Genomic DNA, 12,465 nt, shown 5'->3' with positions numbered 1-12,465 from the left:
AACCAACAGGAAGCCTTCTCCAGATGCTCAGACTCCTGCATATCCCCAGCCTCCCCAGGCACAGGCCAGTGTCACTATGTACATGTTACAGATGGGGAAACTGAGGCACCAGGCAGGGTAGACACCTGACGAAGGCCACATGGCCAGGTAGAACTGGGAAGGAAACCAGGAATCCTGACTTCTTGTTCTTTGCTCAGGGTACACCTCCCATTTAAAATAATACTTCAAAGAGCACCTTTTGCTGAGTCTGGGGAGCATCCTTGGCACCCACACTTCCACCCTCGAGGTGGGACTTTAGCCCTTATGGCAGCATGACTGTGATGTTGACTTGAACTGGGACCGTATAGAACATTGTTGCAACCAAGGCCCTGTAGTGGCCCCAAATCTTGTATAAAGGGGATAAAAGGAGGTGTCTAAGACAAGGTTATGGTTTGCTGGTTATGATTATGCTATGTGTGCATGTATCATCTTTTGTATTTAAAGACTTAAGTATTGGCTCTATACTGTCTGTATTTCAAACTTATGCTATGCTTCTGGGTGACACCCCAGACAAGTTGGTGTCAGCTCTGCCTAGCCTGCTTGATGGCCCATTAAGGACCATCAGCTGTACAACTGACCCATTGAGAGGAGGCAGACACGCCTTGCGACTCAGCAAGGTATGCAGGGACCTGCCTATGGACACAACTGAGGTTTTTCCAGGCCATGGGATGGACAGCTTGTCTTTGGGACAAAGACCACATGGCAAAAGACTATAAAAAGCTGCTGCAGCTCCTCCATCTGGTCTTCAATCCAGCTTCCTACCTCTGGAGGGACTTGGCTACAAACAGAACCTCTAAACAAAGGACTGATGACCCATCCCAGCTGTGGATGTTCTCCAGAGCCTTGATTTAAACCTGCAGCTTATTCCATCATTGTTAAAAGCCTGAACCAAGAACTTTGCCATGACTGTATGTCATTGATTTCATTTAACCAATTCTAGCTCTTGTCTATAGCTTTTCCCTTCTATGAATAAACCTTTAGATTCTAATGGATTGGCAACAACGTGATTTGTGGGTAAGATCTGATTTGTATATTGACCTGGGTCTGGGGCTTGGTCCTTTAGGACCTAGAGAAGCTTTTTTCTCTTACTGGGTTATTGGTTTTCATAACCATCTGTCCCCATAACAAGTGGCACTGGTGGTGATACTGGGAAACTGGAGTGTCTAAGGGAATTGCTTGTGTGACTGGTTTTACCCCACTGGCTAACCACAAGTTCTCACTGTCTAGATGGTTTGGCTTGCCTTACAGGTGGAAAAACCCCAACCTTGGGCTGTAACTGCCCTGCTTTAAGCAATTTGTCCTGAATTGGCACTCAGTTGGGTGCCACCAGAACCAGCATTGTTACAATGACCTGGGCCCTGCCTCCTAGTGGTCATTGGGATCCAAGTGCCAGAACTCCCCAGGGGACCATGTGAGTAGAGGAGCCTGGCTGAGTGAGCAGTGTCTCTATCCTTCTCTTCCCCCTTCTCCCCAATGGTTGGTGAACATACAGGGTAAAAGCCTACTACTGTTACCTCCTTATGGAGTTACTCCTTCAACTCAGAGGCCTGTGCATTTGGACCTACATTAATTCCCAGCTAACAGTATGGGTGAGTGGTTGTTACACACACTGAGGATGTTAACTGCCCCAATGGTCCTGCAGAGACCCCCCAGGAGAAACATTCCAGCCTGCGGTGGGATAAGAGGGGTAAGCCATGAAAGGTAGAGCATCTGCCCTCCCCTTAAAAGCCCTGCCAGTACCACAATTCACCAGCTGTAGCGGCAGCAGTCTGCATGTGCATGGGGGTGGAGAGGGGTCAGAACTGGAAGCGGGGGCTTGGTGGGGCTCAGATTAAATGGGACCTGACTCCTCTGCTCAGAGGAGCATGGCCAAGCTGAGCTCAGCTGCAGCTTCCCCTGAGCACTCAGCCTTCCACTTTCTCCCCAGCCCTTGGGAACCAGGAGGGGAAGGGGCCTGTGAGAAGAACAGTGCTGCCCAGCAGGGCCCATCTTTCCCTGCCTCCAGCTTAGCGCTGCCTGGGTGAGGGGCAGGGAAAGTCAAGGTTCCTCCCTGGAGCTCATTAATTCAGGATTCCTCAGACCCTTGCTGCAAGGGCACAGTCCAGAGATTCCTCCAGGCACAAAGCCGGCCCAGCTGCAGATGGGCCTTGGGCTCAAAGTCCCAGGCAGCCTTTCCTCTGCCATCTCCCACCCCCTTAGCACCAAGAGCTCCTGGGAGCAGAACTCTGTATGGCAGAGGCAAAGGCAATCCCCACACAGCTGATCTCTGGCCCCTAGATTTCCAATTGAGTGCATCCTTGGAGGCCAGGATGGGGGTGGCTGGAACATACTGCTGTCCAAAGAGATCCCCTTTCTAGTGAAGAAGGATGGCCCAGTGGTTAGAGACACAGGTTCCCAGCTCTGCATCAAACTCCTGGTGTGACCTTGAGCAGGACCCAGGGGGGGCCACACTATAGCAGGGAGTTAACCCCCCCACATTTCAGCAGGGAGCAAGAGTTAAAGTGGGATTCCTTGGTCCTGACCAGGCTGTTGCTGAAGGACCAGTGAGTACAGTGGCACAAAGAAGCCCAAGGGGAGGAACTTAAATAGCAACCAGCCTGTGCCATCACTGCCTTTCTTATTTAACAGCTCTGTCTTCCTATAAGACCCAATAGGAAGTATGCCCCTGAACGTAACAGCAAGGGGGTGGGGGTCCCAGCCTGCTCAGCCCCTGCAGTGTAGCCAGATGAGGGGATGGGAAGCTAGGACTCCTGGGAAACTCTTGCTGCACCCTGCATACTGGAGCTGAGCCATAACCCCCCCTCCCCCCAGACTGACCCCACACATCATGTAAGAGGCAAACCCCTTGTGGCCAAGAAGCAGTGCACCTGGCACTAACAGAGGGCAGCTGTGCCCAGACAGCCATGGGCAGGATGCCCATTGCCTGTAATGCTGAATTAGAATGTGAAACCAGCTTCCTGTCACTACTTTCACCCACCCAGCCTGAACTGGGTGCCCCGTTCAGGCAGCCGGAAGAGCCCCACTCAGCATGAAATGCTCCAGCTGGGTGAGCGTCAGGCAACCAGACCTTTGGACTATCCGACTAAAGTACACTTGCTGAACTGCAACCCAGCCAACTCTGCCACTCTCCCCGCTGCCCAGAGTGACAGTGCTGTGAGCTTCCTCATGGCAGTGCCCTGACTATCAGCTAGGAAAGGGCCATGTGAGTTTGCTCCAACTGGTAGGCCTCCAGTAGCATGAGCTCCCTTTCAACAATACCCTGTCACCCCCAGCTAGAACAGCCAGAGCAGAAAGGCATCTCTTGCAGAGACAAGTGACAGACTCCAGCAGCTGGGCAAGTTCAAAGTGACATGCATCCTGGCCATGTTACCAGAAAGAACAAGCGAGCAGGGGCAGGCAGAGAAACAGGCTGTGCTGGGACCAGGAGCCAAACCCATGGGAGCAGAGAACTATGGGATCAAACAGATGAAACAGACATGGCAGGGAAAGGACTTGGACAAGGCACTAGAGTCAGTTGCAGAACTGGGGATAGAACCCAGGCGTCCTGATCCCCCATACTGCACCGTAAGTGCTAGATACCACTCCTTCCTAGGGCAGAGGCTAGAATCAGGAGCCCAGACTCCCATCCCTGTGCTCTCACTGCTAGCCCGGCCTGCCCCTGCAGGCAGGAGGAGGAGAGCTGGGAGCCCACGGGTGTGAGGTGGCAGAAGGCTGGGCTATGACTCTGTAGCTCTCCAGACACCAGCACCATGCGGTACCCAGGGGGTTAAGGAAGAGACTCTCACCCCCCACCCCCTGTGAAGCTTAATGTCAGTGACGTTACCCCCCCAAGCAGTGAGAGCACTGTGCCAGCAGCTCCAAAATAGCAGTGGCTGGCATGTGTGTGGGAGGCCCCAGCAACAGCCCAAAATAACCCAGCTACAATTACACATGCTGCTTAGTGACAGCACAGGCGTCACAAGCCAAGTCCCCTTGGGGAGTGGGGCCAGGTCACCCTTGCAGGCTGCCCCTATGCAGTCCCTGCCTGCTGCCCTTCAGGCCCTGCCCTGCTCACAACTAGGGCGCCTGAGCAGGTGACGGTGGACCCAAATCTGATCTGAGCACAGCAGGATCCTCCTCAGCACAGAGGTACCTCGCCAGGGCTCTAGCAGTGCCATTGCTGCCAGCTGAGGGCCTCCAGTGATGTGAACTTCCCCACAGCAGTGCCCTGCCAGTCCCAGACACTCCTCACCCTGGCTCCAACCCTCTTTAGACACGTTAACCATCTCTCTTTCAGGGCAACTCCTGCTCTGGCCCTGAAGCACCCAGCAAAGCCAAGAGCCCCTCGCGATTAGGCCCCAGGGATGCTGGAGAAGCAAGGAATGCCCATGTCTGGGCTCACCCCTCCCTTTGTCCCTGGTGGATTGGACTGGCTGGCTGTCCCCTCTCTCCCACTGCTGAGCGTGAGCTGAAGTTGGGTCAACACCCGCTAAGTAGCACGATAAATGGGGACAAGCCCCAGGGCAGGATCCACCTGGGATCTTGCCAGAGGCCTACTGTGCAGGGAAGCACCAACAGGTGCTTCTTGCTCCTTCAGAACTGAATGCTGATAAATTGGTGCAGCCCATCTAACTCGCCCCTGAATCAGCTGCAGGAGACAGGCCACAACATTGCCTGACACCAGTATGCAGCCTCCTGGCTGCTCTCCTCAGGTAGCCTCTGAACCCTGCGAGCTTCCCCTCAGCAGTGCCCTGACTCAGTGGGAGCTGGGCACCTGATGAAGAACCCAGAAAGCGGTGACTGATCTGGCAGATAGTTATGGAAAAACTGACAAGTGGCCTCCTGGATAATCATACAGGAGAGAGGAGGTGAGGGGAATGAGCCAAGGGAGCGAGGCATGCATGCTGGCTGCCTCAGGTCATTGTAACGCTGCAGGAATTTGGCTGGGTCTGTGCCCTTATCAAAGGGGACTGATGCAAGTGGCAGGGACGGGGCATCTCCCATCCTACAGCCACCAGGGCCATATAATCACCTAGGTGGAATGGTGGGGCCTGGACGTGTGCTCTGGGGAGGAGCTCTGGGGGTGACAGCCCAGGGGGAGCACAGACGGAGCTCATTTAACAGCTAGGGTGTCTACGCTGCTGGAAGGGCCCCATGCCTGGCCGGGCCTCTCCCCACAGTCCGCTGAGGCCCACTTTCCCCCCATCAAGGTGCACTCCCCATAAAGCCCCTCCTGGCTCCAACTACGGCCCATCCCTGGTTGCTGCCCAGGAATTTGTCTCCCTGAAATCACGTGGGCTGGCTTTGGCCAGCTGGCTCTGCCCCTCAGCACAGGGGCTGGTGAGGCGGGCCGTGGGTGCAGAGGACGAGGAGGGAATGACCAGCAGAGAAGGCTGGAAGGACAGGGCGAGGGCAGCAGGCTGCGGCTCTGGTTGGGGTTGCATAGGGATGGTTCTCTCCTGCTCTTGAGCTCTCCTTTGGGGCCCTGACATACGACCAGCTTCCCCAGCCGCACGGGCTGAAGCTTGCTCCTCTAGTGCAGACTCAGGAACCAAGAGCGCCCTGGGAGGCGAGCCGAGCCAAGTGCTGCTCCCCGGCCATGGACAGGGAGCTCGCACAAGGCGAGCGGCACTCGCCCTGGCATGGGAGTAGCCAGCAGCCTCTCCCCCCGCTCCCCACAGTGCCTCCTGCTGGGGAAAGGCCAGGACCAGAGTAGCTGGGAGCTCCCCTCCACAGCCCACACTGCTGCCCATTCTGTACTGGGAGACAGACCACAGATGGAGCTGGAGCAGCTAATGTCCGTGTGCTGTGAGAGGGCAGCTTGCAGGAGATCAGCTGTGCCCCTGGAGTCCTGACCTGTGGCCCCCTTGGGCAGAGGCCTGATACTGCTGGGGAGTGATTGTACAGCATGTGCTCCTCCCCCATGATTCGATGCTGGCTAATCCCCCTCCCCGGCCCTGGCCTTTATTTAGGATGTGGGCACGGCCCGGATGGGTGAAATCAAAGTGAGGGGCACGGACAGCAAAGGCAGAACCCAAGATGCCCCCGTGCAGGGTTCACTGGACTGGAGAGATCAGCCAGGACTGGCTCCCGTCTCTTGGCTGCAGGACACTCCCGCTGCCCCCACCCTGGTCTCTTTAGCCCCTCGGGTTTCCCTGCTGGAGCAGAACAGCGGGCACAGCGATGGAGTCACACCAGGGCAGGCGACTCTTACATAAGTTCCTGCAGCCTCACACCCCCTTTGCTCTCTCCATTCATCCCACCTAACCGAGGAGTGAACCTGCCCGGAGCCTCGGGGGCTACGGGTCCTGGCCGGAGGGGCCCCCGGGGCGCCCAGAGGGACTCCTCACACAACGGGCCAACGTCAGCCCTGGTTACACTTCACATGTATGGCCCAGGATTCTGCTTGTATGAAAGGGGACACTGAGGCACAGGGAAGGGGAAGAGACTTGGCCAAGGTCACACAGTGAGTCAGAGCTGGGAAAAGAATCTAGGAGTCTGGTCTCCCACTCCCTCCCTGCTCTGGCCACTAGACCCCACTCCCTTCCCAGAGCCAGGGACAGAACCCAGGAGTCCTGACTCCCAGTTCCTCCATGCACCAGCCATGAGACAATACTTCCTCTCCCAACAAAAGCTGGAGAAAACTGACAAATTCTTTTCTGACAAACTAGCCTGCAGCCGTCACAAAGCCACAGCAGGGCTGATGTCCCAGCACAATAGACCCTCGCCCCCCTGCCAGCACACTCCCTCCGGGTCAGTCTTCAGCAGGGACAGGTCTGGGGAGGGCAAGGGCAGCTACAGGCGCATTAGAAGAAGGTCTGGGCCCTTTGGGATCAGCTGCAGGTGCACAGAGGTTCTCCTCCCAGGCTACCTGTTGCTGTCACAGGTAAGACCCAGAGGGGCAGCCCTGCTCCTTGCCGAGCTAGGCAAGCGAGTATCCCCACCCCGTTATGGGGTAGGGGCAGGCTGGAACACAGAACACAGCGAGTCTGGGGCAGAGCCAGGAAAAGAACCCAGGCGTCCTGGCAGGAGGCTGCTGATCTCACTACTAGTCCACCCTGTCTCTCACCCACACAACAGACCTGGCACGGGCAGCCAACAGAGCCTAGGCTCTGGGTGGCCAACGGCACCACCTGGGGGCGGGTGCAGGAGGGGGCGCCCTGACCCCGACAGCATTTAACACCATGCCAAGCAGGGGCATTGCCGGCAGCCTCCCCCATCCCCTGACAAAGCTAAGGTGCAGGGCAGTGCCCGGGGGGGACGCAGGCCACCCCCGAAGACAGGACAACACAGGGCGGGGGGGGGGGTCTCTCTACCTTGGTCTTGTTGAGAAGGAGCCCCACGAAGGTGGAGACCACCAGGGATCCCGGCACGGAGGTCCTGCTGGGGCGCAGCTCCTTGTGCAAGCCGGGGAAAGCGGGGGGCTCCTCGGGCACGGTGACGGTGTAGGAATTCCGCATGCTGCCCGGCTCCCGGAGTCAGAGCCCGGGCATCGGCACGGGGGGGGCGGGCAGCTTCGGGGAGATCCCCCGGTGTCCTGGGCGTGGAAAGTTTGTGCTGCAGCCAGGCGCGCTGGCTTGGCCACGGATCAGCACGGCCAGGGCCAGGGCCAGGGACCTGCCTGCCCCCCCCCAGCTGGGCGCTCTCCTCCCCGGCTCCCGGCGGCTTGCAAACTCCGCTGGCTCGCCGGCCCCGCCCAGCCCGGCCCCCGCCGCTCCGTGCAAGCCGAGCTGCTGACGGCACCGGGCGGGCTCTGACATCAAGACGGGGGAGGCGCATCCAGCTGGCTCCGGCGGCCCCCACGCCGCCACGGGACGGGAAGGGGTAGCCGAGGGGGGCACGCGTGGGGCGGCTCTGCAGGGCTGCAGCAGCCCTGTCGCGCCGGGGGATTGAGGGTGAAAGGGCTCCAGGCTGCGGAAAGCTTCTCCGGCCGCCCGAAAGCCCTGCCCAGCACGCTGAGCACTATTGGCTCCTTGCCCGTCTGTCTCCAGCGCCTCGCTCCTGTTTTCGCCTTTGATCCGAAGCTCTCCGGGGCAGTGACTGTCTTTTTGTTCCGGGTTTGTACAGCCCCGAGCACAAGCTGGGTCACAACTGGAGCGCCTAGGCGCTACCGTCATGGAAAGACGCACTGAACTGGTTTAAAGCAGGCTTTCAACCTTTCCAGATTACTGGACCCCTTTCAGGAGTCTGATTTGTCTTGTGTAGCCCCAAGCCTCACCTCCCTTAAAAACAGGTTTCAGAGTAGCAGCCGTGTTAGTCTGTATTCGCAAAAAGAAAAGGAGGACTTGTGGCACCTTAGAGACTAACTAATTTATTTGCATCCGATGAAGTGAGCTGTAGCTCGCGAAAGCTCATGCTCAAATAAATTGGTTAGTCGCTAAGCTGCCACAAGTCCTCCTTTTCTCCCTTAAAAACTAATTGCTTACAAAATCAGACCTAACAATACAAGAATGTCACAGCACACTAGTACTGAAAAATGGCTTGCGTTCTCATGTCTACCCTATACTTACAAAACAAATCAACTGGAATATAAATATTGTACTTACATTTCAGTGTACAGTGTATAGAGCAGCGTAAACAAGTCATTGTCTGTAGGAAATTTTAGTTTGTACATTGTCTGTAGGAAATTTTAGTTTCTTGTGGTGCTTTTTATGTAGCCTGTTGTAAAACTAGGGAAATCTCTAGATAAGTTGATGTACCCCCAGAAGAGCTCTGAGAACCTCAACGGGTACATGTACCCCTGGCTGAGAACCACTGGCTTAAACCAGGGCAACTCTGACAATTAAATAGACTAGCATCTGACTTAGAGCAATTTTGCCAGCGTTAGTAAACATAGTTTTCTGACACAGGAAAGTGACCCCAATATAACTTAAAATGCGAGACTTTAAACCATTTTGTTAACCTGGTGCCAAGGGCCATGTAGATCGTATTAGGATTTAAATGAGGCTTAGTGCAGTTTAGCTTATGTCCGTTAGCAATAAAAGAAGCCCCTCTTCTATTGAACACCCAGCTTTCTGCACTAGTTTAATTAGACAGGTTGAAAAGCTGATTCAGGACAGTCTGGTGCAACTTTTCCATGCAGAGGAGTCTTACAAGGAGCAAGTTAAAGTGACAGAATGGATATAAGAGTGGCCACACAGAGGTTTGTATCCATTTTCAAACCAGTTTAAGTGAAACCAGTGCAACTTGTGGATGGAGACAAGCCCACAGGGGGTGTAGTTCTGCTCTTGGGGGACTCCTGTTTTAGGGCTTGGCAACGCTCGGACAGCTGGTTGTGCCAACAGAGACTCATTAGATGGAGCTGAACTGCTATTTCTCAGTACATTTTTGGTCTCCACATTTTTTGTAATTATTTTCTAATTTTCTTTCTTTTTTCCGCACTAGTAGGAAACAAACCCCAACCCAAATCCTCATGCTATTTATTCCCTTTTTAACGGTCACTGAACCTGTGATTCAGAAATAAAACTGTAATATTGCCTCCAGTATGTCCATGTACTACTGTCCTCTGCTGGATTAAATCAGAACGGCACAGCTGTGTGCCATAGGCCTGCTTATAGTGAATGGGGATTCTCCTTCGGCTCAGAAAGATGGGCCTGGGCTAGCGGGAGGAATGGGGTTCCATCTTGACAGCTACTGTGCACTTCCAACTGGCCACAGATTTGCTACAGTTAGCACTTGTGCAAAGTAGGGCTCAATCCTGAAGCTGTTACTCAAGCAAAACTGCCCCAGGCCCTAATGGGAGCTCTGGCTAAGCAAAAACAAAAGGTGCAAGCTCTCCTCTAATCTGTGTATAAGGATCCCATCACTGTGGTATCCCACGAGAGCCAGCTGTGAGGCAGGTAAATATTATTAGCCCCATTTCCAATCTGGGGAAACTGAGGCACAGGGAGGAGCAGTGACTTGCCTGAGTTTCTGCAGCGAAGGCAGTAGCAGAGCTGGGCAGAGAACCCAGGTGTCCAGACTGCAGGGGCATGTTCAGGAACACAGCTCTCTCAATCACAGTAATACAGTTCTGTGTTAGTCTGTTAACTGACTGACTGCCAGGCAGGTGGGCTGATAGAAAGCACAAGGGGCTGCATTTACATAAGAGCACCATGGATCAGGTGTCTTTACCTTCTGTTCTGGGTAAATTTCCACTATTAGCCTCAGCATGTTTTCCTCCTGGGTATTTGGAAGAACAGATTGACAGTTTCTGCCCAGCACAAACTGGCTTCCAAGCCTCCAGCTGACACTAAGCAGCGCGGCTCACGTGAGCGGCCCAAGTCCAGCACGCGGGCCGGCCTCCTAATAACCACACTGGGTGAAGCACAGAAGCCACCCCCCTCTGATTACCCCACTCCAGGAGTCAGGGATAGGAGAGGCCCAGGGTGGTTGTTATTTTCATGCTAATTGCTCCAAAACCAAGGTAGCCTCCTCCATCCCCAGATTGAGGCTTCTGCAGAAATGTTCTGGGGGAGCTAACTATAGGTTGGAGGATGAGAGGAGGGCACTATTTCTGGCAGCTTTAAAAATACCTAAGGCAGCGCCTTGCAGTGTTCATCTGCAGGGGACTTAGATTTCCTCATCAAAGTGTGACAGTCATTTAATTTAACACTGTGTGTATATACACACACACAGTATACTGTACACAGACACATACGCAACATGGACACAAATGCCTACCCTTGCTCCCAACTCACAGCCGACAGTGTATACACACACACACACACACACTGCATACACAGAGGCCTGCACTCTGCACCCCCTGTACGTAGGCTTGGCAGAATTCAATTCTTTTTACATCATTTCAGTGGTACTGTCAGTTTCTTTATAAACTTCTAACATTTTGTATCTGTTTCAATTGTCAAAGTTGTGGGAAATTATGGGGAGGGGAACAATAAGTATTCTATGACAGTCGACGCTGGGTTTCAGAAAATCTGTCCATTTCAGTGACTATAGATTGAAATGTATTTTCATCAGTTTGTGGGTGTGTGGCGAAATGAATGTTTACCAACAAAAATCTAATCCTTCCAAGCTAAAGTATACTGTCTACACCCCCCCCCCACCACATGTACACATGCAGTGTACACACATTCACATGCATAGTATATAGACACACACTCTGTATACACACAAACTGCCTACACAGGAAGACACACACAAACAAAAGTGTACACTGTATACATACACGCACGCTGTATAAACAGATGCACACCAAATCACCGGGAAGACCAGGTCAAACCCAACCATGCAACGTGAAAGCCAGACTCCGAAGGATTCCTGTGACAGAGGGTCCACCCTAGCAGGACTGTCCGTGCACCGTGATAGCAAAGCTGGAGTGGACCCACGCTAATACCAACTGGCAGATCACGCACTAGACATGGAAAATGGGAGATGGCGCAAAGCCAGAGAAGAGTGACCTGCAACCAACGAGCCAGGGGTGAGATCCGAAGAGAGGAGGCAGGGGTGCTACATGGCGGAGCTGCCTGTCACCTGCTCAGGTGAGTGCAGAGCGGGAGACGAACCCCAGACACCCTGAGATGGCTTGTGCAGGGAGAAGAGTCAGTGGAAGCTCCAATCACTCCCACGGCAGCTGGTTCACCCTCAAACTCCCTGGCGACGTCCCCACGAGGGCATCAGGGTGTGTGTGGGGGGGAGGGCTGGGGGGGGTGGAAAGGGATGGCAGATATTTTCCAAGCAGCCCCAGAAAGCAGGGGGCACATGAGTCCCAGCTTTGCCCTCCAGGCCATGCTCGGAGTGTCAGCCAGTTGGCTCTCAGCCACGCTAGTGTTTTCTCTGCACTCCCAAGGGCAGAGGATTTGCCTGGTAGTGCCAAGCCCTCCCTCCCCCTGGCCAGCTCAGGCCTCCCGCTCTAGATGCTCTTGCCTCTCTTGTGTTACGCAGGCACAGAGAGCACTGACCCCCAAGTTGGGCCGGAGTCACCCACCAGAACTGGGGGGAGCCAGGCAGGGCGCCCCCAACGGAGGTCTGGGAACCATTCTGGGCTGGTGGTGCCCAGGGGCCAGGCTGCTCCAGCTCAGCAGGTCCCACAGCATGACAGGGGTCATTATGAGATGGAGCGCCTGGGGGTGAATCCTTTACCCTCCTGGCCCCAACTCACACTGTGCAAACTCACGCTCCCAGGCAGCTTCCCACTCTGCCGGCAGCTCTGCAATGAGCCATCAGCTGCGGCGACAGCCCAAGGCCAGAACCAAGGGGCGCAACCCACCCCCTTCCCCAGAGCTTGGGGCCGGTTCCCCTCCAGACCTAGGTCCAAATGGACCCATCTCCCATCCCAGCAATGCAAAGAACAAGTCAGTAACGAGACACCACAAACCTGGCTCAGGGGCTGGGGAATAGGACATGTGCCCTTTCCCCTCTAGCAGGCACCAGCTCCAATCTGGTTATAGGTGGAGAGGACTGGTTGGCTTGGGCAAGTGGGGCATGGGATACGGGACCCTTCCCCTC

At 54.9% G+C, this 12,465-nt stretch overlaps 1 protein-coding gene across 7 annotated transcripts in view; it reads right to left on the bottom strand.

Annotated features, from left to right (window-relative positions):
* Nucleotides 1-12,465, bottom strand: part of USP2 (ubiquitin specific peptidase 2) — a 57,970-nt gene that overhangs the window by 25,838 nt on the left and 19,667 nt on the right. Inside the window, exon 1 of one of the 7 annotated variants that reach the window (XM_048827419.2) lies at nt 7,335-7,898. The exons of the other annotated variants lie outside the window; for them this stretch is intronic. Within the exon in view, the coding sequence (XP_048683376.1) occupies nt 7,335-7,478 (144 nt within the window). The 5' untranslated portion in view covers nt 7,479-7,898. Of the gene's footprint in view, nt 1-7,334; nt 7,899-12,465 lie in introns of those variants that run through there. 7 annotated transcript variants of the gene reach the window in all.

This window comes from Caretta caretta, chromosome 22, assembly GCF_965140235.1.
Source record: "Caretta caretta isolate rCarCar2 chromosome 22, rCarCar1.hap1, whole genome shotgun sequence".
Classification (NCBI taxonomy): domain Eukaryota; kingdom Metazoa; phylum Chordata; order Testudines; family Cheloniidae; genus Caretta; species Caretta caretta.
Note: the sequence above shows the minus strand (reverse complement) of the source record. Positions and strands in the feature narration are given on the sequence as shown.